General features: G+C 45.2%; 2 protein-coding genes across 18 annotated transcripts in view; one reads left to right on the top strand and one right to left on the bottom strand.

Moving 5' to 3' along the window:
* LOC310669440 (rho GTPase-activating protein 20-like) overlaps nucleotides 1-5798 on the top strand; it is a 91096-nt gene extending 85298 nt beyond the window's left edge. For all 17 annotated transcript variants that reach the window (XM_083423459.1, XM_083423458.1, XM_083423457.1 and 14 more), the window contains 2 exons: nucleotides 77-194; nucleotides 1173-5798. In XM_083423459.1, coding sequence (XP_083279585.1) covers nucleotides 77-194; nucleotides 1173-2788 — 1734 coding nt within the window. In that variant the 3' untranslated portion in view covers nucleotides 2789-5798. The remainder of the gene's footprint in view (nucleotides 1-76; nucleotides 195-1172) is intronic.
* Nucleotides 5799-7761: 1963 nt separating this feature from the next.
* Nucleotides 7762-18235, bottom strand: LOC310669665 (adrenodoxin-like). Its single transcript, XM_083424122.1, has 5 exons — nucleotides 17913-18235; nucleotides 16483-16607; nucleotides 13767-13896; nucleotides 8943-11702; nucleotides 7762-8901 (listed from the first exon to the last, which is right to left on the bottom strand). The coding sequence occupies exons 1-4, from the start codon at nucleotides 18086-18088 to the stop codon at nucleotides 11582-11584; spliced, it is 552 nt and encodes a 183-aa protein (XP_083280248.1). The 5' UTR covers nucleotides 18089-18235; the 3' UTR covers nucleotides 7762-8901; nucleotides 8943-11581.
* Nucleotides 18236-23155: the final 4920 nt, after the last annotated feature.

Below are 23155 nucleotides of genomic sequence, written 5' to 3'. Positions count from 1 at the left end.
CCAGAGCTGGTATCCTCCACTTAATAGAATCATAGAGTAATAGATATTACCTTGGCAACTGTTCCCTTTCATACAGGTGGCCAGGCTGGTGCAGTTCCTGATTGAAAATTCAGCTGAAATTTTTGGAGGGGACATTGCTACACTGTTCCAACAGTCAGAGAAAGAGAAATCCAAGAGTGCGGGTGCCTTCCTAGGTAAGACCATGGCTGACATACATATCTGACATACATATCATGGCTGACATACATATCTGTTCATTTAATATCCCTGCCTTCTCAGGATGCTAATGATGGATTACATCCCAGAACGGAATAGAGACCAGAAAGGGGCCGGGGATTTCAAAGTAGAAAGAATCACCTTACTGGCTATGCCCACAGGATTCCTCCAGTCACTCCAGCAACCTGTTCTCACAGTGGCCAGCCAGGTGCTTGTGGGAAACCAGCAAGCAGGACCTGAGGCACTGTAGAGGCAGAATATAGCTGTTGTGGCTAGTAGCCATTGATGGCTCTCTCCTCCACGACTTTGTCAAATCCTTTTTAAAAGTCGTCTAGATTGGTGGAGAAAAGAGAGAGAAGGAGAAGGGCACCAAGCTGTGGCAGAGCTGATTTTCCCATTAATCTCCACCTCCCCAAAAAACCTAACTTGTCCCATTGATTTCAGTGGACCTAAGGAAGGGGGATTCATGGAGGACAAGGTTATCGATGGCAACCTACCATGATGGCTCTGCTCTGCTGCCACAGCTGGAGGCAGTAAATGCTTCTGAATACCAGTTGCTGGAAACCACAAGGTGTGGGGAGAGGGCTCTTCTGCTTGTGGGTTTCGCATCTGCTGGCCGCTGTAAGAACAGGATGCTGGACTGGATGGGTCATTTGGCCTGATCCAACAGGGCTGTTTTTTGTGTTATTAGGTGCTCCCAGATGGGCTCTTAATACTGTGAACAGCTGAGATATTATAAATGGGTTGTTGGCAGCAGGTTTTCTTTACTGAATTTTCCTCAAATCCAAATTAAAATGGGGTTAAAATCCAAATTAAATGGGGTTAAAATAGGGCTGGCATTTTGACACTTGTGTGTTGGCGCTGCAAATAAAAACCACACACATACACACTTTGCATTCCTGAGGAGCACAGCAGATGCACATTTATCTTGATGTGGCTTCCTCTTATCCCCACAGGCCAGCTCAATGATTCCTCAGATGAGATGGAAAGTGCTCCCTCCTACCAAGGAAGGGCAAATCAGCATTATGTGCGGGAAGCAGGCGGTGAGGGCCTCTTCAGCCCATTTGATGGACTGATGCTCAATGAGGATCAAGAGGACTGGGATTTGTTTAGCGAGATCACTGCCTGCTATCAGAGCAAAGCTGGGCACACCAGTTCCAACAGCTGCGACTTCCTGAGAGAGCAGGGATCCTTTTGCTCACACTGCCCAGTCTGCTCACTGGGGCCTTCAAGGAATCGGTGCTCTTCGGAGCCCAGCGTTTGCCTGAGCTCTCAGCTTTCTGTTGAGGACCACGAGCCAGTGGCCCGGCAATCCAGTTGTGATGCCACCATCATGCACAGCCACAGTGATTACGTCCGCAGGCTCCAGCAACTGCAGATGGAGAGCCAGAAGCTCATAGATGAAGGGCTGCACCCTGGTCCGAGCAAAGGAAAGCAGAATTTCTGGGGGGCCTACCCAAGCACCAGCATGCCCAAGAAGCTTGACCCTCTGAAGTCGTGCCTGTCTAACACGTCTAGCTTCTCCAGCCTTTCATCAACCACCACATCTGCCTCCTCACTGAGCTCTTTGGAGAGCGCTTTATCGTACTGCTCCGAGTCATCTACCTTCAGCCCCACTGAAGCCTCCACCCCGTCGTTCATATTTGAGACGTCTACCGAGCACCACAGCTTGTCCCCTAAGATGGCAGAGAGATCCTTGAAGGAGTGGCACAAGCCCTTGACCTCCCCATTGCCTCTGGGCCCTTGCAATGTGGGCGCTTGCTGCGGAAGACAAGTGGATGACCAAGAGCCAAGCTGCAGCAGCAGAGTGTCATCGAGGGTCTTCATACCCATAGGTAGCCCGTTTCGTGAGGACAACTGGGACGAAGAGAGGAAAGAGGCAGGAGCTGCTGAGATGTTTGGACGCACTCCTGTGAAGCCAGACTTCAGAGGTCATTTCCCTAACACCAAGAGCTCTTCTCTGCCAGCACCGCAAGTGCAAAGGGAGAAATCTGTGAAGCACATTGAGATCAGTCGTCCCAAAACTTTGCATCGCGGCCAAGAAAGCCTGAAGCGCACCAAGATAACCGTATTCATGGCACCTAAAACGAGCTATCCAACAGCATCTCCTGTAGGGCAAAACAAGGAGGAGGCAGCCAAGAATCTGCAGAGCATGAAAATTCATATTCCGCAGACAGTGTTCTACGGGCAAAACACTCCTTTGGTCCTCCAGTCTGCCTCAAGGAGATACCACAATGAATCAGTGAGCCAGTCACCCCAGGTGGAGATCTCTGAAAGTGTTCCCCTCATGGAAGTCCCAGGGGACCCAGCTGAGCAGGAAGGGTGGCACAACAGGGTCCAGCGGAGCACATTCGGCCACAACCTCCGCGTCCTTCTCCCGACCTCCATCCGCAACACCGTCCGGGAGTACTTCAACCAGGAAAGCTCTAAGGAATACTGCATGATGAGAGCAGAATCGGTGGAGAGTGAGCTTCTGCGGAACAGGGCAGAGTGGCTTAGAAGCCAGCCCCGCCCCAGCGCCCCGCCCAAGAAGCACAGCGGTCGAATGTTTCCAGAAGAAACCATTGTCTAGGAGCAGAGCACCTGCACCTTGCGCATTTTTGTGCTTTCTTTCCGCATAGGGAGGATAGTCCTGTGAAAGTGCCTCTAAAATGCTTAGCTGAGATGTGAAGATATTCGTTTTCATGGGCTGGTGTCAAGTGGCTGTTAGTGTGGTCATTTGTAGCTTTTCCCTTGGCCTCTGTGTGTGTGTTTTCCCTGCCCAGAAGAAATGACTGGAACAGATGTCTGCTAACATGAAGCCGTACTCCACACATACAAAGCTTCATCCTGCTGCTTTCTGCTGAAGATGCCAGTTTGCACAGAGAGGTGAGCAGGCAGGAGCAGAGCCACTCAAAAGGATTTTTGTTGTTGTTGTTTTAGCTCCATGCAAACGTCATGGCAAGCCTACAAGGACGCTGAGGAGACCCTTTCAATCACATTGGAGAAAAATTTCAACAAAAAGAAATCCGGGCTGTTTTTTGTTTTGCTTTTCATCACTTTGTTGGGTGAAACTCGAAAGAAAAACATTTCATTTCATCCCCCCCCCCCCCCATTTCTGAATTCTCATTGTTTGTGTGTTTAACTTGGGCATGATGCCCAAGGACGTGTGGAAATAGTTATGTGATGTGGCCAAGTATGGGACAAAGCAAGAAAGCTACTGGTCTGCTAAGTTTGGTTTGGTCTGCTGGCTGCTTTCTTCTTAGGGAAGACCTACTGAAGCTCTCAAGGTATCCCAGGCTTGGCAGGCTTCGTGTGGCTTGTTGATCATACTTACGCCATCCCCATTTCATCTTGCCTTGACTAATGTGCTTCATGTGAACATTATTTCTTTCTTGCAATGTTCTTTTGAAAGAATGGACAAATGACTCAGAATAGCCCTCCTTTCGTCCACAGGGTTTTCACTTACCGTATTTTTTTGTCTTTAAGACACCCCCATGTATAAGATGCCCCCTATTTTGGAGGACTTAGATTTAAGAAAATCGGGGGGAGGTGTATCTGTGTATAAGACGCCCCCTAATTTTTGACATTATTTTTAAGGGGGAAAACCTAGTCTTATACACAGAAAAATACGGTAACCTCCAAATCTCCCCTTGTCAGCACCGCCAACTTGAAAATTTCTTCTGCGGATTTCTTTATAAGGGAGGCTGGGGTCATTTACAACTTTCTACAACTCTGGCTACTTCATGAGGTCCTGTCTCAAGGTCCCTCCCTCCCCAGCTGTGTTTTGATGCATCAAAGTTACTAGTCATTGTTATGATTATTTATTTGAACTTACTAGTCATTTTGCACAAAGGTCTTAAAATGTCTTACACCTAACGGCAACAAAAATAATATGCAGTACTATTAGTTTAAAACAGATGCACAACACAAGGTAATCAGACCATGAAAACAATTCCTCTCCCTCTCCCTCCAACATAGGTATTACCACAAGAAAAAAGCCCCCAAAGAAGGGGGTGCCTCCCAGATAACTGGGGGGAAACGAACATCTTTGCCTGGAGGCAAAAATATCAATGTCGGTCAGCGGTGGAGCAAGCCGATCAGGCTCCTGGAGCGACATGTGTGCACTGTGCCCGGGGGCGGAGCCAGTCATCCACAGGGGTGGAGCCAGCTGGCCACAGGGACACCACGGGGCCTCCAAGGAGTCTGCCTCCTCCCACTCAGCCACCCTACAGCTGAGGAGGAAGTAGCAGGCAGACTGTTTGGGGCATCACGGAGGCTGCAGGTGCTCAAGCCACGGCGTCACTCCCAGGAGAGACGCGTGGCTTGGGCGCTCTGCAGGCCCTGCAGTGAGTGCCGCCCACCATTTTGTCACCCCCCTCAGTGGGGACACCCAGGGTGGACCGCACCCCCTTTGCTACACCCCTGATGTCAGTGCCAGGTGTGTCTCCCTAGGGAGAGATTTCCATTGATAGGCCTACTGAAAAGGCCTGTTTTCTGGACAGCTGCTCTCTGGACAGCTGTTGATAGGGTACACAAAGGAGGGGCTCTTATGCTGACCTCAGGATCTTGGCAGGCATGTGTGGGAGGAAAGTGTTCTTTAAAGTATTGGGGTCCTTCTGAGCCATAGAAGGCCATATAGATCAAAACTGATTTGGTGGTATTTACACATAGACCAGAACCCAAAGTCCAGCAAAGAAGGAAATTTGTATGTAGAGTAAAATGGGCAGAAGCAGCAGAGGTAGGGCAATCTGAAATGAAATTTTAACAGCTGGCAAATAGGTCTGGCAATACCTTAGGGCGTTTTTTAAAAACTAGGCATCCTGTGCTGTGGGTAGCGCTGACCCTGGTGCAAAGAACAGCCTGCACTGATTTCAGGAGGGAAAAACAAAAGAATAGTCTGAGCCCAAGCATTGCCAAGGGAAGTGCATGGATGGCTACCCCCCAAGTGATATCATGTGATCCTGTATGCACTGGAAAATGCTGTAGGCTTAAGGTTGCTGGCTGCCAGTGCTGGCTCATCCACAGGGACAGCAGATCTGGCCTCCAAGGAATACATCACCTGCTAGCTGAACCACGTCTTTCGGTGAAAGAAGAGAGCCATCCTTGCTAAGGGGACAGAAGGAGTTGGGTGATAGAGAGGTTTTGAAGCAAGGTTTCGTTCAAACATTATAGAAGGTTTCCCGAATGGGACATATAGAAAAGAAAGCTGGGCCACTATTTTAAACAAAGTGTTTATTCGCTTTAACTGCCGGTTTAAGAAGCTTTAATTGTGTCTGTGGTCTGCTCTTGAGCATTTTTCATTGAAGCTAAAAGTAAGTAGAAGATCTCTCTTCCCTTAGTCAGTGGAAATCACTGTCCTTATGTTTAAACTGGAAGAAATAGATTTTTCCTGCTGATACACGATCATTAAAAAAATAATAATGTTGCTGTTGTTCGTGTCGTGTCCCGTTGTGCTTGTTTGTTCTGTGAGTACAAGTTTAAGCTCTTTGTTGTCAATTTCTCTTGCACATAAAAGCTGATAAAGAGATTGTTTCCTTCTAGATTTCTAAGCTATGGTTGTAAAATATTTAATAAAAGAAGCACAGCTTTATTTGTCAAAACTGCCTACTCGTTTTTGTCCACTGCTTAGTAAAAGGTTGCTGGCGTTTAACACACATTTTATTTGTTAGAGACCACAGAGGAATTGTTGCGGTAGAAAGAATCCTACTCACTTCATGGTTTTGCAGTTAGGAGGACTGGAGGTCTAAAGAGGTGCAGGGCTAGCAACGACCTATGCTACCCCCTTGCCGTTTAGTGTCCCCCATAGTGAATCCCACCATCCTGCACGGGGTGGCACCCCCCACTTTGGAACCACTGGTCTACAGGGATGGCATTCCAAAGCTATGGGGAAAAGGCCACTCACTGCACTGTCCTAGGGGGTGGGCACACCAAGAGGACTTTCGATGCAGATCTCAAGTGTGTGGGCAGGGTGGTCTGGGTGCAGGCAACCCAACAATCCAGACCATATTAACACTTGCTGATTTCATGGACAGATCAGATCACGCTTAACTCTTTCCCATTGAAATCAAGGCTTTAGAGTGGCTCTCTTTGGCTGGAACATTGCCTAACTCCCTTTTATAGTTCACCAATCACCACTGCAATACCCCCCATGAAAAACCTCTTTTGTATGCTTGATTGCTAACATTCACCTACAAACTTGGCCCTTTGGGGTCCCTTCCACCTCTACAATTATATGATTCCACATATAGCTGTTCCTAGGGTGTTTTGCACTGTTCAAGCAAGTGCATCCCCACCACCACCACCACCTTTGGTTTCCTGATTACATGTGGGATATCATATATATTTTTCCTGGGTTGTTCTTAATATTTAACAGGCTCTTGGACCATTAAAATGTTTCAGAAGCAATTCACAGTATCGAAGAGGGCAGTGAAGATTCTTGACAGTGGGAAAGAATCTCCTTATCTAAATGTTCCAAATCCCTGTTTTCAAGATAGGAGTAAACAGAATGAAAAGTTAAGTTTTCTTTGGAAGGAAATTTTTAAATATGTATTCCAAGAATCTAGAAAGATATCAAACTGGCTCAAAAGTCATCCTGACTTCAGCCCAAACAAGGAGTTTTGGCAGGGTCTGAATGTCCGCTGCCCCTCCCAGCTGCACATGAACCATCAAACTGTTGTCATATTATTAAAGAACAACAAATAATTTAGGGAGCCGTATTCTCACATGTTTACTAAAAGTGGTGGAGGGATCATGTACAGGAGGTGGAAACTAGATTTGCTCCAGATGCTTAATACACCACTCATATTCGGGGTTTTCAAAGTCCTCATGGGGATTTGCAAGAATCCTGTGCTTGTCACACTGTTCCATTCCTGCATTGCTTAGATGCTGGGGTCAGTGGTGCCCTGTGCCCTCCCCCACCCAAAAAAAAAAGGGTTTAAAAATCAAGATTACAAAAGTTGGGTGTCATCCCCCCTCTGCTGAGTGGTAGAAAGAGCCCATGGGGTTCTGGGCACTCAGCCAGGGTCTGTGGTTCTTGAGGAGACTTGAGACACGATGGAGACTGTCATAGCTTTAAAAAATATGGTTTAGTCACCTATGTACACCTTCAGGCTACGTGGAGGGAGTCTAGATCTTACTGCTTTGTCATCTCAAGAGGGGCTTGTTCCCTTGTCTTACACAGCATTGCAGCCCTGGAGTCCAAGGCATCTCTCTCAGCCAGCCTTCAGCCAACCTGCCCAACGTGGATCCCGGTCTTTTCTCTTCCTCCTTCTTCCCGAAGTGTTTTCTTCCTCAAAAACTGTCTTTTCCTGTCCCTTCAAGCACACACCTTGGCAACATCTGTCTCCCCAGGCCAAAGGATTACTCTCAGGTGGCCCATCAACACCTTTTGCCATGTTTACAGATTTGTTCTTCTCTGGGCCAGCCAGGCTAGTTTGCATAAACCAGCCCAGGTATCCCATGTCTGGCACAGCTCTGCAGCTTGTACTTTTATCCATATCCCAATTAAAATCCTACTATTCAATAATTTCTAGGGTTTGGGGAGGTCCTCCCAAATCGATAGCATTATTACTTATTAAATGTACTAGTTTCTTTTTTTGCCACAGCAACTTGAGACAAGTAACAATAAACAGAAAACAAGCACATACATATGCAAATGTGCATAAACTGCATTAAAATATCTCACCCATGCCGGAAGGCCACAGTTGAAATCCAAAGCCCTGGTTAAAAAAGGAACTGAATGAATACACCGTAAAATAGCAAATAGAATTCAATGCAAAGAAGAAAAATCTTAATTTCATATACATGTTCATGGGGACTAAACTGAAGGCGATGGAGTAAGAATTTGGGGTCATTGCAGAGAGCTTGATGAAGATGTTGATGCAGTGCATGGTGGTCGTGAAAAAGGCAAATTCCATTTGGAAAGGAATTGAAAATAAAGCTACCAATATCATAACGCCATTACACAAATCAATTTTGGGACATTTTAGTTTAGTTTAGAGAAAAGGTGAATAAAGGTTTTTAGTTTAGAGAAAAGGTGAGTGAGAGGCAACATGACAGAATCAAAGAGTTGGAAGGGACCCCAAAGGATCATCTAGTCCAACCCCTGCAATGGAGGAATCTCAACTAATGCATCCATGACAGATGGCCATATGTTTATAAAACAGTACATGGCTTGGAGAAAGTGGAGAGAGAGAGAGTTGTTCTTCTCCATCTCTCATAACACCGGAACTTCGGGACATCCAATAAAGCTGAATGTGGGAAGATTTAGGACAGATAAAATGTAAATGTAGCAAAATGTATAATTAAGCAAGCAAACAAATAATAAAAGGCTGGTGGCCTTAAGATTATAAAACAGAATAACTTTGAATTTGCATATAAACCGGGAAAGTTGCTGGCCTGGCAATTTAACAAAAAGAGTAGACCAAGAGTAATCAATGACCCAAAAGAAATAAGACAGGAATTTGTAAGGTTTTACACAGATTTGTATGAGAAAGAAAAATAAGATCTCAAACAAATGGAGAACTACGGTATATAGAGGAAAGGAAGCTGGGCAACACTTCAAGAGAAAGTATAGAGCAACTAAATAGGCCAGTTTCAATGATTTGAAACTGGAATTACCGTATTTTTCGCTCTATAGGATGCAGTTTTCCCCCTCCAAAAATGAAGGGGAAATGTGTGTGCGTCCGATGGAGTGAATGCAGGCTTTCGCTGAAGCCTGGAGAGCGAGAGGGGTTGGTGCGCACCAACCCCTCTCGCTCTCCAGGCTTCAGGAAGCTATCCGCAAGCCTTCAGAGCGTTGCGGGAGTTCCTGCCAGGCTCTGAAAGCTTGCGGATAGTTGCCTGCAGCCCAAAGCCCGGGGAGTGCAGTGCCAACTCCCGCTGCGCTCCCCGGGCTTCAGGCAGCTATCTGCAAACCTTCGGAGCGCTTCTTGGCTTCTGCCAAAGCCGCATGCAGCCTCTCCCAGCTGGAGAGGTTGTGTGTGGCTAAAGAGGAAGCCAAGACAATAATTCCCCCCCCTTTATTTCCCCCCCCCTAAAATCTAGGTGTGCCCTATGGTCCGGTGCGCCCTATGGAGTGAAAAATACGGTACATCAGGTGATAAGTCAGGGAAAATTGGGTAAAGCCCCAATTGGGTAAAGCTCTTGGTGGACTACTACAAAAAATTCCAGAACAAGTTAGCTGTCCATAGCTGTCCAAAGTGCTAGAAACAGGACAAGCTCCAGAGACTTGGAATGAGGCTTATATCACCTGGCTACCAAAACAAGATGACAACATGACAAATCCCCCCAAAAATTCGTCCGATCTTACTACTAAACTGCAATTATAAATTATTCACAGCAGTGTCAGCAAATAGACCTAAAAGAACTATGAGTGATATAATACATATGGACCAAGCAGGCTTTCCCCCCAGCAGACAGATAAAAGTTAATGTTAAAAATATAATAAGCATAATAGAATACCTAGAAGTGCATAATGAAAAACAAGCAGCATTGATATTTCTGGACGTGGAGAAAGCATTTGACAACGTGTCTTGGCTATTTATGAAAAGAGTTCTGAGGGAAATGGATTTGGGGAAAACATTTTGAAAGGCTATAGAAGCAATATGTACTGAACAACGAGCAAATATTATTGTGAATAACATTATTTCTGAGGGGTGGAGTCATGAAAGGAACTAGACAAGGTGCCCATTGTCCCCGTTATTGTTTATTTTGATTTTGGAGGTATTGACACAAAATATAAGGAATAAAAAAAATAAGGGGTATAAGAGTGGGCCAACGAAATTATATAAAGAGTGGGGGGAAAGTAAAATACCTGGAAAATATGGTTAATGGTGAATAATCATAATATCTTTAGTGATAACTATGTACGGGTTTGGAAAGAAATAAAAAAAGCTCTGCAAATATGGAGTAGAATGGAGTAGAATGCTGGGTAGTGGTTGTGTAGCATAATTAAAAATTATTGGAAAATGATTTATACTGAACTAAAAAAAGCATTTTAAAAATCCTTTCCCAAAAATCCAAAGCATTGCTCTTAGGGTTAATAACAACAGAAGTCTCCAAAAAAGAGGGAAATCTGTTTCTATGTGCAACAACGGCTGCCCGTGTACTATTAATACAAAAATGGAAAACAGATAAAGTATTAATGATAGAAGAATGACACATTAAACTGTTAGAATATGCAGAGCTAGCAGGGATGACTACTAGAATTAGAAACCAAATGACTAAATATATAAAGAGGACTGGATATTTTTTTATGGAATATATGGAAATGTGTTATAAGCAAACAATTTACCGAGCAGGATGGCAAGACTTCCAGCAGAGTAAGAAATAAATAAAGTATATAAAAGTTGTTGTGATAGACGAGGTGAACTTAGAAAATGCAGGGAAAAGAGAGGATAAAAGGAACATCGGAAGGAGAGGATAGAATTGTTTTATGTTGTTGTTGTTTGGTTGATTCTTTGATATCTAAAATATTTTCTAAAAGACTTTTTTGTATTTCAGAGATTTTTCTTTATTGTGTCATTTTTGATTATATTTTGTTGATACGGAATCCTATTAGAAAAGCATATCAATAATATATGAATATCTCAGCAAACAAGCAAATAATAAAAAGCTGTTGGTCTTTGTAGTGAAATAATAATTTTCACGTTCAAACCCGCATTTTGATGTTTACTTATTAAGAATATTTATATCCCACCTTCCCAAAAGAAAGCTGCTCAAGGTGGCTAACCATAAATGGAAAATGCATTGAACAACAAACTAAAACATATTAACTGTACTGTGAAAATCACACAATGAAGAAACAAACAGTTATTAAAGAGGAGGACTAGTCATAGATACAAGCAGCAGAAAGGTTTCTAAAGCTCACCAGCTTTTAAAATTATATTTATATACGTTGGTTTTTAGTGAAACAATTTATTGGTCCCTCCTGCAACAGACGCAGGGTTTCTGTGATTAGTCAAAGAGCCAAGGCTGCTGTGAACTGGCTCAAAAGTGTATCATAGTACACCACAACACTGGGATGCACATCACCTTAGCTGATAAAGTTTGGCAGTTCCCCGCATTGCTCACAGTAAGAATCGCCAGCATTGTTAACAAAAAGTTGCAACCATTTCACCGTTATATGTATTACAGACCAGCAAAATGAGGTTCAGAGACATAAGGACCCCAGGACTATCATTTAAGTATCAGGGGCATGCTATGCAGTTCCCACATATGTCATGCCAAATATCAAACTTCAGTACACATGGCAGGTTTTAAATACAGAAGGCATCTCAAGAAGTCACAAGGAAAAGCAAGCAACAGCAAAATGTTCAAGAAACATGAAGCCTGAAAAGATTGCATTGCAGGAAGAGCATTCAGGAGAACACTGCATCAGCTATTATTGCTTGGTGTGCTTCTCCACTTCCAGTTCTCTCCTGATGTCTGACACATCTGTGGGGACCTGGACCGTGAGGCCATCCATCCAATTCTTCACGCGCACCTGGCAGCCTAGACGAGACCTTATAAAGGACAAAAACAGACCCAGACATCTCTTGGTTTTGTTCTGTGTGCTTTCTTGGCTCCCTGGCTTCAGAACTCCTCCCCACTGTGCTTCTGCCCGACAGCTGAAGGCTGCTTTATTCCAAAAGGCCTTAGGGAACTGACTTATTTTAAAGGAAATGGCTTTTAACAACGCAGTGCTGCTTTTATTTATTCTTTATTTATTGAATTTATATGCTGCCCTTCACCCGAGGATCATGGGGTAGTTTGCAGTATGAAAATGACAAAAAATACACTTGGCAAATGAAAGCAAGCTTTTGTGTATGTGTAGCTGTGGAAATGGGACGCGGGTGGTGCTGTGGTCTAAACCACAGAGCCTAGGACTTGCCGATCAGAAGGTCGGCAGTTCGAATCCCTGCGACAGGGTGAGCTCCCGTTGCTCGGTCCCTGCTCCTGCCAACCTAGCGGTTCAAAAGCATACCAGTGCACGTAGATAAATAAGTACCACTCTGGTGGGAAGGTAAATGGCGTTTCTGTGTGCTGCCCTGGTTCGCCAGAAGCAGCTTAGTCATGCTGGCCACATGACCCGGAAGCTGTGTGCCGGCTCCCTCGGCCAATAAAGTGAGGAGTGCTGCAACCCCAGAGTTGGTCACAACTGGACCTAATGGTCAGGGGTCCCTTTACTTTTACCTTTTAGCTGTGGAAATTGTCTCAATTGTTGTTGAACAACGTAACCAAATTACAGTTACAGTTATTGATAGTCCTATGCTTTTTCCTCTAGCTGGAAACAAGTACTGGTAAGAAAAAATCTCTTCAGCTGTTCCAGTCAACCTTTTTTATTTACTCAAGCTTCAACTGATCATTAATCTCACCACTTAATCTCTATCTCACTTGGTTAGAGCATGGAAATGATAATGCCAAAGTTGCAGGTTCAATCCCTGTGTGGGACAGCTGCATATTCCTGCAATGCAAGGGGCTGGATTAGATTAGGGTTGCCATATTTCAAAAATTGAAAATCTAGACTCAAGAATTGTTGCGCTTTTGGGGGGGGGGCAAAGTTGTTGAGCTGCTTCTTTCTTTCTTTCTTTCTTTCTTTCTGCCAAAGAAGACATTTTGAGCTATTTTAAAGTAAATTTGCCACAAATCTTCACTTCTGACATGGGTTGCCATACGTCTGGATTTTTCAAGACATTTCAACGATTTAAAATCCCAGACGCCGACTGCAAGGGCCAAATATCAGCTATGTCCGGGAAATTCTAGACGTATGGCAACCCTAGATTAGATTATCCTCAGGATAAAGGTAAAGGTACCCCTGCCTGTATGAGCCAGTCGTGTCCGACTCTAGGGTTGTGTGCTCATCTCGCTCTAGAGGCCGTGAGCCGGCGCCGTCCAAGGACATTTCCGGGTCACATGGCCAGCATGACGAAGCTGCTCTGGCGAGCCGAACGACGGGAGCTCACCCCGCCGCAGGGATTCGAACCGCCGACCATACGATCGGCAAGTCCTAGGCACTGAGGTTTTAACCACAGCGCCACCTGCGTCCTCAGGATACCTTCCAGCAAGTCTGTGATTGTTGCTTGTGCCAGAACCAGGTCCCCAGATGGAACAGAGCTGCCAGAATAGCATCCTGGGAGCTGGATCACTGTTGCTAAGTAGGAGGATTGAGATGGGGGAGGGAGCAGCACTGTGCAAACACCCTGGCAGGAGTGCCATAATGATGCCACTGGTGCACCTACATGGCAGTAAACCTCACTACCACCTTCATAGAATTACAGAACTGTAGGTTTGGAAGAAACACCTGTTTCTCTGCCTCTCCTTCCTCATTTTTCATAAGTAATTTTGCTTCCAGTGGTTCCACAAGCTATAAAGGTATTCTTACTGCCATATTCCCCGGAGAGGAACCACTTCTAAAATTTCAGCTGGCACTAAAAGGAAATCAAAGGGGATTTCCTTGTTGCTTTTTAAAAGGCTAGAACTAAGATTCTGAGGATGCAGAATTCTGCCCCCATCTCGAGTTTCGATCCTGTGCAGTTCAATTCACCATGCAAATATGCAGTGTCTAGAAACAGAGTATGGATACTTACGTCTCGGTAAGTCCGTATGCCAGGTCCAGCATATCTATCTCTTCGTCACTGATGGGGTCCAGTTGTTCAAATGTGCTGCCCTCAAAGATGAGGTGGCAAGTGGAGCAAGCCAAGGCCCCCTCACATGCCCCTTCGGGGGGAAAGGAACCAGCATCAATGCTACATACTGGTCTTAGTCATCTGCTGCAAGAACCTACAGTGTTGCGCACATATATCACATACTCTTCAACATTTCTCTGATGAAAATAGGGACATTCCAATCCATAACGATAATTTTACTATTTATACCCCACACATCTTTCTGGGTTGCCCCAGCCACTCTGGGCAGCTTCCAACATATATAAAAGCATAATAAAACATTTTTAAAACTTCCCTATACAAGACTGCCTTCAGATGGCTCAGGGGTCAGATAACTCCATACCCTCCAACATTTCTCCTGTGAAAATAGGGACGTCCTAAGGAAAAGCGGGACATTCCAGCATCAAATCATAAACCGGGATGCCTTCTGTAAATCAGGGAGGTCCCTGGAAAATAGGGACACTTGCCAGGTCTGATATTCTAAAGACACCACAGTCTGTGCTGACCCTGATTCCAAGGAAACAGAAACCTGAGTAAATGCTGGAACCCCTGAAATCTATCATCAGTCGGAGATTACAAATGTGCACAGTGTCCCCAAACCTAAATTACTGTAGTTGAAGAGCAATTGCTGAGGGTTGCTACTACATCCCATAAGGTTTGTTGGCTAAAATCATGAATGGATAGCCTCCCTCCCTGAGGTTGCTGAAAAACAAGCGTTTGTAGGCTGTACATCACTTGCACCTGCTTTTGCTGCCACCTGCTGGATCTGCCTTATTACAACACATCATTTTCTTCTTCCTTACACCCCGGCAGAGAAAGCAACAGATTTGTATTTCATTTATTTGTTATTGCATTTATATATCACCCTGCTGTCCAGGAGCTCAAAGTGGCATACATGGTTCTTTCCCTTCCTCACTTAATCCGCACAACAACCCTGTGTGGTAGGTCAGGCAGAGAGGTAGTGACTGGCCCAAAGTCATAGAATCAAAGAATTGGAGAGCTGGAATCATCCAGTCCAACCCTCTGCAATGCAGGAGTATGCACTTGTCCCATGTGTGGATCAAACCTGCAACCTTGGCTTTATCAGTACCACGCTCTAACCAACTGAGCTATCCAAGTGAGCTTTGTAGCTGAGTGGGGACTTGAACTCTGGCTTTTTCTAGGCCCTGCTCCAACACCCTGAACCCTGTGCCACCACTGGCTCCTGCTGCCTCTAAGGAAGACCACATAACACAGACTTGCATTGGCACATATAGTGTTTGAGAGAAAGTGGGAATCTTTGACCTAGTGGGGTAGCTTTGTGGGTTTTGCTTGTGCAATTATTTCCGTTCATTTATCTGAATAAATAAGTTGGACACACTGGTATGGTGTGTGGGTATTGGGGTGTGTGGGTGTGGGTGTGCATGTGTGACAGCTACAGAGGTGTCCAATTAGGGGCTGCAGGTCTGAGTCAAAAGGCAAGTAAAAGAAAGTCGGTCGTTGCATGGCACTTGGACCCTCTAAACCAGTGCTGTTTTTTTCTAGAAAAATTGCCATTCTAAGAGAACAAGGGAGGCGTTTGTGGTGAACGCCTCCCTTGTTCTCTTAGAATGGCAATGGTGCACACCTGAGAGGGGCCAGAACAGAGTTCCATCTGGCTAGAACCATACAGTACAAGAGTCTCCCACCCACCCAAACCATGTGGGGGTAGAGGAGGAAGGTAAGAGAGAAAAGTGTAAGAAGAGAGGCGTCCATTTGTGGGGCTCATTTTGAAAGCCTGACGCATTGACTGCTTGCCTGAAAAGTGGGGACTGAGTTTATTTATAGAAGACTGCTGTGAAGAGTAAATAGTGTTTGATTCCAGCATGCTGTTAGCAACTGACTGCTTTTAAGGAAATGGCCTTTAAATCGTGCTGTGCTGTTGTTACCCATCTACACTGTAATATATTTGTTTTTACATCATTTATGATTATATTATAGGTTAATTACTTTGCTTTAATCGTTGTGAGCTGCTTTGAATCCTGGTTCAGGGGGAAAGGCAGGGTATAAATAAATAAAATTGATGATGATAACAACAACGACTAGATTGCTTCTCCTGACTAGTATCTAGCTCCTGCCAAATACACTTTGGAACTCCCTGCAACTTGATATCAGGCAAGCACGTTTGCTGTGCTCTTTTTGGTGTGACATTTTTGTTTGGACAAGACTACTTATATATCTAGAGCATTGATGTGTATTCTAATCTGATTTTTGTTTATTGCTGATGTTTTTTTAAATGATTTAAATTGTTGCCTATACCTGTTTTACTTATGTTCTATGGCTTTCACCATTTTCTAAACGACTTGAAGGTGGTGTGTTGTGTTTTTTTTACAACCAAGTGCTATACACATTTTTTAAAATAAATTAATAAAAGCAGTAACTGGAGCTGTATACATGTTACTGCCTTAAAACACAGTTAGGCTGTTCTTTTTCTCAATTTGGATCTAAGCTGGTTTTGGGAGAAATGCGTCAGAATATAGCATTTCATAAGAAATGTCAGGATGGGTCTGGCTCATTACTAGCGCCATGTGCTACCACTTAGCAAATCAGTGATGGGAGTGCGCATGAGGTGCGGAAAACGACTTAAGGCTAAAGAAAGAGAAAGGGTCACATCACTTACCAAAGCCGTCGATGTCGATGTTTTGATTCATCACCACCTCCAGCAAGCTTTCTCCTTCTTTAGCGGTGACTGAGAATTTATCTCCATCCCGGTTAATAAAATTTAGCTTCACTTTCTCAGTAGATCTGTGGGAGGGGGAAGCGCACATTCAATAAAGTTAGGATGCTTCCAGACATGAGAAGATCAATATTATCATTGTTGCAGTAAATGCTCCCAACGGTGACGGTGGTGGCGGTAATTAAGTCTTGTTTTCATTTGCTTCCTATGAAGCATCTCAAAGGGATCTCACAGTACAATAAAAGCACATGCAAAGCAATTACCTATATGAAAACAATTTCACATCCAATACTGATGCAGCCAATGATAATAATAATAATAATAATAATAACAACATCCCCACCTATAAATGGCTTGTTGGAGACCTCTTCCAAGGGAGCGCTGAGAATTGTAGCTCTGGGCGAGGAATAGGGACCGCCTCACAACTCTCAGCACCCTTAACAAACTAGGATTCTTTGAGGGAAGCCATGGGTGTTTAAAGTGGTATCATCATGCTTTAAATGTGGTATGACTGTGGCCTAAGGGGCAGCAACAGAGGATGGAGGCCCAGGCAAGTTTTAACCTGCCAGGCCAAATGCAGCTGCCGAGTGTTTTGTCCTGCTGGGTCCTTGACCATCTCCCTCTCTCAGTTCAGCATGTCCCAAGCAGGGAGATTTATCAAATCACGGGTGGGCTGCTGCACAGGCTGCACATGGCCTGTTGCATCACAAGTGTGAAAGCCTGAGATAACGGTAGAGAAGTGTGAAGGGTTAAAGACTGGCAATCTGTGCAGAAAGATTAGAGGCATCCAACATGCCATTTGCACCATACCATTTTAAGCAGTCATGACTCCCCCAAAGGCTTCTAGGGGTTGCAGTTTGTTAAGGATGCTGAGAGTTGTTAGGAGACCCTTAAGTCCCGTTCCAGAGGTATGATTTTTAGAGTGATAGAACAGTCAGTCATTCTTTAGTGGAACGTATGGAATCTATCTATCTATCATCCATCTAATACTGTTTTTCAGTTTGAATGTGTGGGTACCATGAATCCAATATGGGAGAAAGGCAGGAGAGTTTTGTTGATTTGTTTTTTAGAAAAGAAAAGAAAAGATGAGCAGTAGAGAGGCGAGGTTGTTCCAATGGAAGGATCTGTTCTTTCCCAGGCTCCATACATATCTTTATTCAAAGAAATTGTCATTCATGCATCTTGCTACAACCTCCTCACAGCTGGAGCAAAGGCACTCCATCATAAAGACCTAGAAAGGTGGCTTAACGGTGCAATCCTATATGTGTCTGCTCAGAAGCAAGTCCTGTTGAATTCAGTGAGATTAGCATCCACACCCTCTTCCTCCAATGGGACCAATGGAAGCAAAGAATTTAGTTAAGATCCTGACTTACCCTGTGCCCCTCGTGGGGACATATTGAAGCCTGTGGCTGGTACTGAAGCATCTCCCCAGGTGAAGGCCAGCCAGTGCAGGACTGCAAACAGTTGTCACAAAGATAACCTGGGCTCTGGCCCTGTGTGCTTGAGATAGCCCAAGGCGGAGGAGCCCAGAGATGCTCCGAGACATCATGCTGACAAATCTTGATGTCTCCTAGTCTTTCAAGGACTGCAGTGCTGATATAAGTGCAGATGGGAAGGGGTTGGGACAGCCTCCCTGGGAGGGAAGCAGGGAGGGAGGGAGGGAGAGAGGGGGCACCGTTCTCCCAGCCCATCCCACGGGGGGGGGGGGGACTGTGGTTGCAAAAGACGTGGGTTGCAAATGGGGTCACATGCGTAGGCTTGTGTCAGCCGTGATGAGACTTGCATCCCTCATTTGTTCTGACTTATTGGAAACTACATCAGAACAAATGCTGCCTGTTGAGGAAAGCTCACTTTGCTTAATTTTGAGCCAGGGGTTCCCCTCCCCCTCTTACATAGTAAGGCTGATCCATCATATGCATTGGTCACAGCAGTTTGGTGTAAGCAGAGGATGTAAGGAGGGGAAGGAGCTGCCTGCTTTCCTGGTCTCCTTGGGGCACCACTGCAAACCTTCACCTAACTGCTGTGTCCCCAAGACAAATGGTGACCTGTTTATTTGCTACAATCTCAGGGACGTGGGGTTACAGTGAGGGATGTCTTTCTTGAGGCCAGGGAAATCCCTGATCCCATTTTGGATCACTGGTTGTAGCTGTGAATGAAATTTGGGTCCATGTGCATGCAGGGTATCAATCTCTCCCTTGCCGCTGCCTTAGAAACAGGGCGGGCAGGGGAGCCAGCTCTTCTCCTGGACTCCAGATGGTGAAAGCCACAAGGCCTGCACGTCTTTCACTGGCCAAGTTTTAAAATGCGCCCCTGGCCTCCTTCTGCTCCCCAATCAGAAGCAGCATCCTGCATGCTGTGCCTCAACCATCCAAAGTGGCTTATCTCACAGGCAAACCTTGAACTGAAAGATGTGGGAGATGAATGTCCATCAGTGTCCCTTTTGCCAAGGACGCCCATAGGACTGGCAGTGACCTCTCCTCTGTCATCTGAGAGATAGTTGCTCAGAAGGCAGGACAAGACAGAGGCCCTTGGAAGGGGAATGGGGGAGTCCGTTTTTATTTATTATGTTTGGTGTACATGCACCAAGCTAGAGGGATTTAAAAGAGGATTGGGCTAGGAGGAGGAAGAGGCTGTCAACGGCAACTGGCCATGGCAGCTGTGCGCTTTCTCAGTGGTCAGAGGCAGCAGTGCTCTGAATACCAGTTTCTGGAACCCACAGGAGGGGAGAGGGCTCTTGTGCTCATGTCCTGCTTGCAGGTTTCCCATAAGGGGCATCTGGTCTGTCACTAGGATACTGGGCAAGATGGGCCTCCTTTGTTCTGAGCCAGCAAGCTCTTGTGCTCTTATGTCCTTAATACTCTGCAAAACAAGAAAGTGCCAACTCAGACCATTCATCCATCATACATCTCGAAAGTGGGCAGAGGAAAGTCCTTATGCCTCTCTCATAACTCATGGCTATCTAATGAAGATTGTTGGGATATACCGTATTTTTCCATGTATAAGACTAGGTTTTCCCCCTAAAAAATGATGTCCAAAATTATACACGGGGGCCATATCCCCCCATTTTCTTAAATCGGAGTCCCCCAAAATAGGGGGTGTCTTACACATGGGAGCGTCTTATAGACGGAAAAACAAGGTATATTGCAATACATAATGAACAATGTTGGGAGAGTCAGGACAGAGAAAGGGATGTCCTTGTTTATGCAGCACAGAGTTATACTGTGGAACTCACTCCCACGGGAGGCAGTCATGGCCACCAGTCTAGACAAATACTTGGAGAAGGCTATCAGCCTTGGCTGCTAGCCAAGATGGCTATGCCTCCATGGTCTTGAGGCAGTAATGCTTCTGATTATCAGTTGCTAGAAACCACACAGCAGGGGAAAGTGCTCTTGTGCTCCATTCCTGCTTGAGGGTTTTGTGTTGGGGCATTTGGTTGGCCCCTGTGAGGGCAGGATGCTGGACTAGTTGGGCCATTGGCCTGATCCAGCAGGCTCTTCTTAGTTTAGTGTTGGCTATATGAGGTGTGGAGAACCAGTTGCTCCTCTGATGTTGTTGGACTCTGTGACGCCCATGGGCCGGGCCAAATGGCAAGGATGATGCATAGTCTAACAATGTCTAGCAGAGGAGATCCCTGGGATTGCTCCTGGGACCTTCTGCATACAAAGGGCTGTCCCACAGAGCTATTCAACCCTTCCCTAAAAGCACCCTGTGTTGTAGCTAATGGATTAATGTATTTATTGCAGCTAAGATTTGGGTTCCATTGGGAAAAGGCAGAAGCACCAACTATAATATCATGGGAGGTTAAGGGATGGTCTCTGCCAAAATATTTGAAACCCACTAATCTTATGCACATCAGAGAAGGCATAGGCGCGAAACATGGACTGTAGCAATTAGATTTTCTCAGAACTGGAGAAATCAAGATCAAATGAGAGTTGATAGCTGGTTTGCGGGGGGGGGGGGAGTTGTTAAAAAAATAACTTTAGGATGCAGAATGATAGATGTAGTAATTTAAATTATATATTTTATTGGATTAAAGTATTGTACATTATAAAGGTAAAGGTACCCCTGCCCGTACGGGCCAGTCTTGCCAGACTCTAGGGTTGTTCGCTCATCTCACTCTAGAGGCCGGGAGCCAGCGCTGTCCGCAGACACTTCCGGGTCACGTGGCCAGCGTGACAAGCTGGCGAGCCAGCGCAGTACACGGAACGCCGTTTACCTTCCCGCTGGTAAGTGATCCCTATTTATCTACTTGCACCCGGGGGTCCTTTCGAACTGCTAGGTTGGCAGGCGCTGGGACCGAACGACGGGAGCGCACCCCGCTGCGGGGATTCAAACCGCCGACCATGCGATCGGCAAGTCCTAGGCGCTGAGGTTTTACCCACAGTGCCACCCGCGTCCCTTTAATGTACATTATAGATTATATCAAATGCTCTTTATAAGACATTGTTCTTGATTAAGGGGTGTCCATCTGGATGATGCCCTGAGTACCTTCCAATACTTGGTGTCCTTTGTCTGTGGAGGTAGAATGTAGAAGTGCAAGCTTCCAAACCAGCCCCCTTGGCCAGGCAATGGTTTTGGTACTTTGATTAGCATAACCCGACAAGTTGCTCTGTGTCATAGAACAAATGGGTGGGCCTTCCTGGCTCACCTAGCTGTTAGGTTGGAGAACAAGTGCCAGGGTGGTGGGGGCGAGCTGACCTGGAAGCCAGGTGGAAGCTGGAGACACAGAGAACTGCTTGCTCCGTGCTGGATCCAAAGCTTCAAGATCTGTTGAATGTTAACACTGAGAGCCCCTCCATCTTAGGCTCCGGCTGTATGTGTAAACAAAGCTGTATATCCTAAAGTCATCATAGCCTCTGCTGACCTTCTTTCCAAGGAAACAAAACCCCGAATAAACACAGGAACCCCCAGAGTGCCTCATATCTTGGGGGTTGGGGTGGTCTGTACCAATATTGTGCATGTTTTGCACTTATTTCAACAATTATTTTTAAAGCCTTTCCAGGCCTGTTCATGGAAAACTACTGCTCTCCACCACTCTCCCTGCTCTTCAGATCCAGAAGTGCTGAGGCCAACAAGCCAGGGTTGCACTTCTAGGAAGACAGAAGATGACACCCAGAGAGGAGCTGGAAGGGCATTGAACTGGGGCCAGAAGGTCTGAGTGAAGGTTGCTGCAGCTGATGTTTTTCCTCATTCCTGTGGAATCCTTGAGTTGCCTAAGAAGTATTTGTAGCCATAAATCATTAAGGCTTGTCTGTGCCCCTTGGAAACTCTTTCCTTGACTCTACTATAATCACACCCCAAGGCAGAAATGAGAGAGGCCAACACTGTATCTGTACAAGGTGACCAGTTTCAGGAATCCAGTATTGTTTTGCAAGTGATTATGTGGAGATGAGTTTTCCCATTAAGGAAGCCGAAGGGACATAAACTTGGGAGTAATTGCATAAATAGAAGGTGAAAGGCAACATGACAGAAGTTTATAAAATTATAAATTAAAAGATAATGCTTTCTCCTGCTGTGGAGGCCAGGAACAGAACCTGAACCAAGTTACAAAAAGAGGTATTCCTATTAAACATCAGGAAGAACTTTTGGATGGTAAGAGCTCTTTGACAGTGGAACGGACTCCCACGAGAGATGGTAGACTCTCCTTCCTTAAGAGGTTTTTAAGCAGAGGTTGGATGGTCATCTGCAAGGTATGATTGAGAATCCTGCTTTGCAGGGGGTTGGGGGTTGGACTAGAGGACTCTTGGGTTACCTTCCAACTCTGCAGTTCTACTATTCTACTCCTTTAATTACTTGGCATGTTGCAGAAAATGGTTGTACTGCACACAATAATTACTAGTCTTTCTCAAGCCTACCTGGAGATACCAGGGATCGAACTGGAGGCCTTTCATGCATTGAGGCACCTGTTCTTCTAGTGAGGTATGGTCCTTCTGCATAAGATGTAACCCAAACCTGCAGCACTATACAGAAATTCTCTTATCTATATTGTTCTACAATGCCCCCTAATGGTTCAATAGAGCACATGGCAAATTCAATTTCATCAGATTCAAGGGGAACAAATGTATGTGTATGACTTCTTATTTCAAGGCAATTTAGGAGGGTTGAGTTTTGCAGTGGCTTAATAAATTAAAATGCATTCAATTTTATTTTATTTTTATTTTTTTAAAAAACAACCTTGAGTGTTTCAAGATGTCGAAGGGCCTGAAAACAAGGAAGTGAAAAGAGCTGAATATGATTAGCCCGGAGAAGAAGAATTAAGATGGCATGACAACCATCTTCAGGACTTCTGCAGAGGATGGAGCAGTTAATCAGTTGTCTATTACTGCAGGTGGCCTTAACCAATGGTGGAAATGGGAGAGATTTCAGCAGAAATTCAGAGAAGCTTCCTAATAGCAGGCACAGGCAACCTCTGTCCCTCCAAATGTTTGGGACTACAATTCCCATCATCCTTAGTTAACAGGACCAGTGGTCAGGGATGATGGGAATTGTAGTCCCAAACATCTGGAGGGCTGGAGTTTGCCTATGCCTACTAATAGCATGAGATGTTCAACAGTGGAACAGACTGTCTCATGAAGAGAGTGGGCTCTCCTGTGTTGGAAATATTTGAGTAGAGTTT

This window comes from Podarcis tiliguerta (assembly GCF_965153285.1).
Source record: "Podarcis tiliguerta genome assembly, chromosome: Z".
NCBI lineage: Eukaryota > Metazoa > Chordata > Lepidosauria > Squamata > Lacertidae > Podarcis > Podarcis tiliguerta.
The sequence above is the reverse complement of the archived record's forward strand: the minus strand, read 5'-3'. Positions and strand labels throughout refer to the sequence as shown.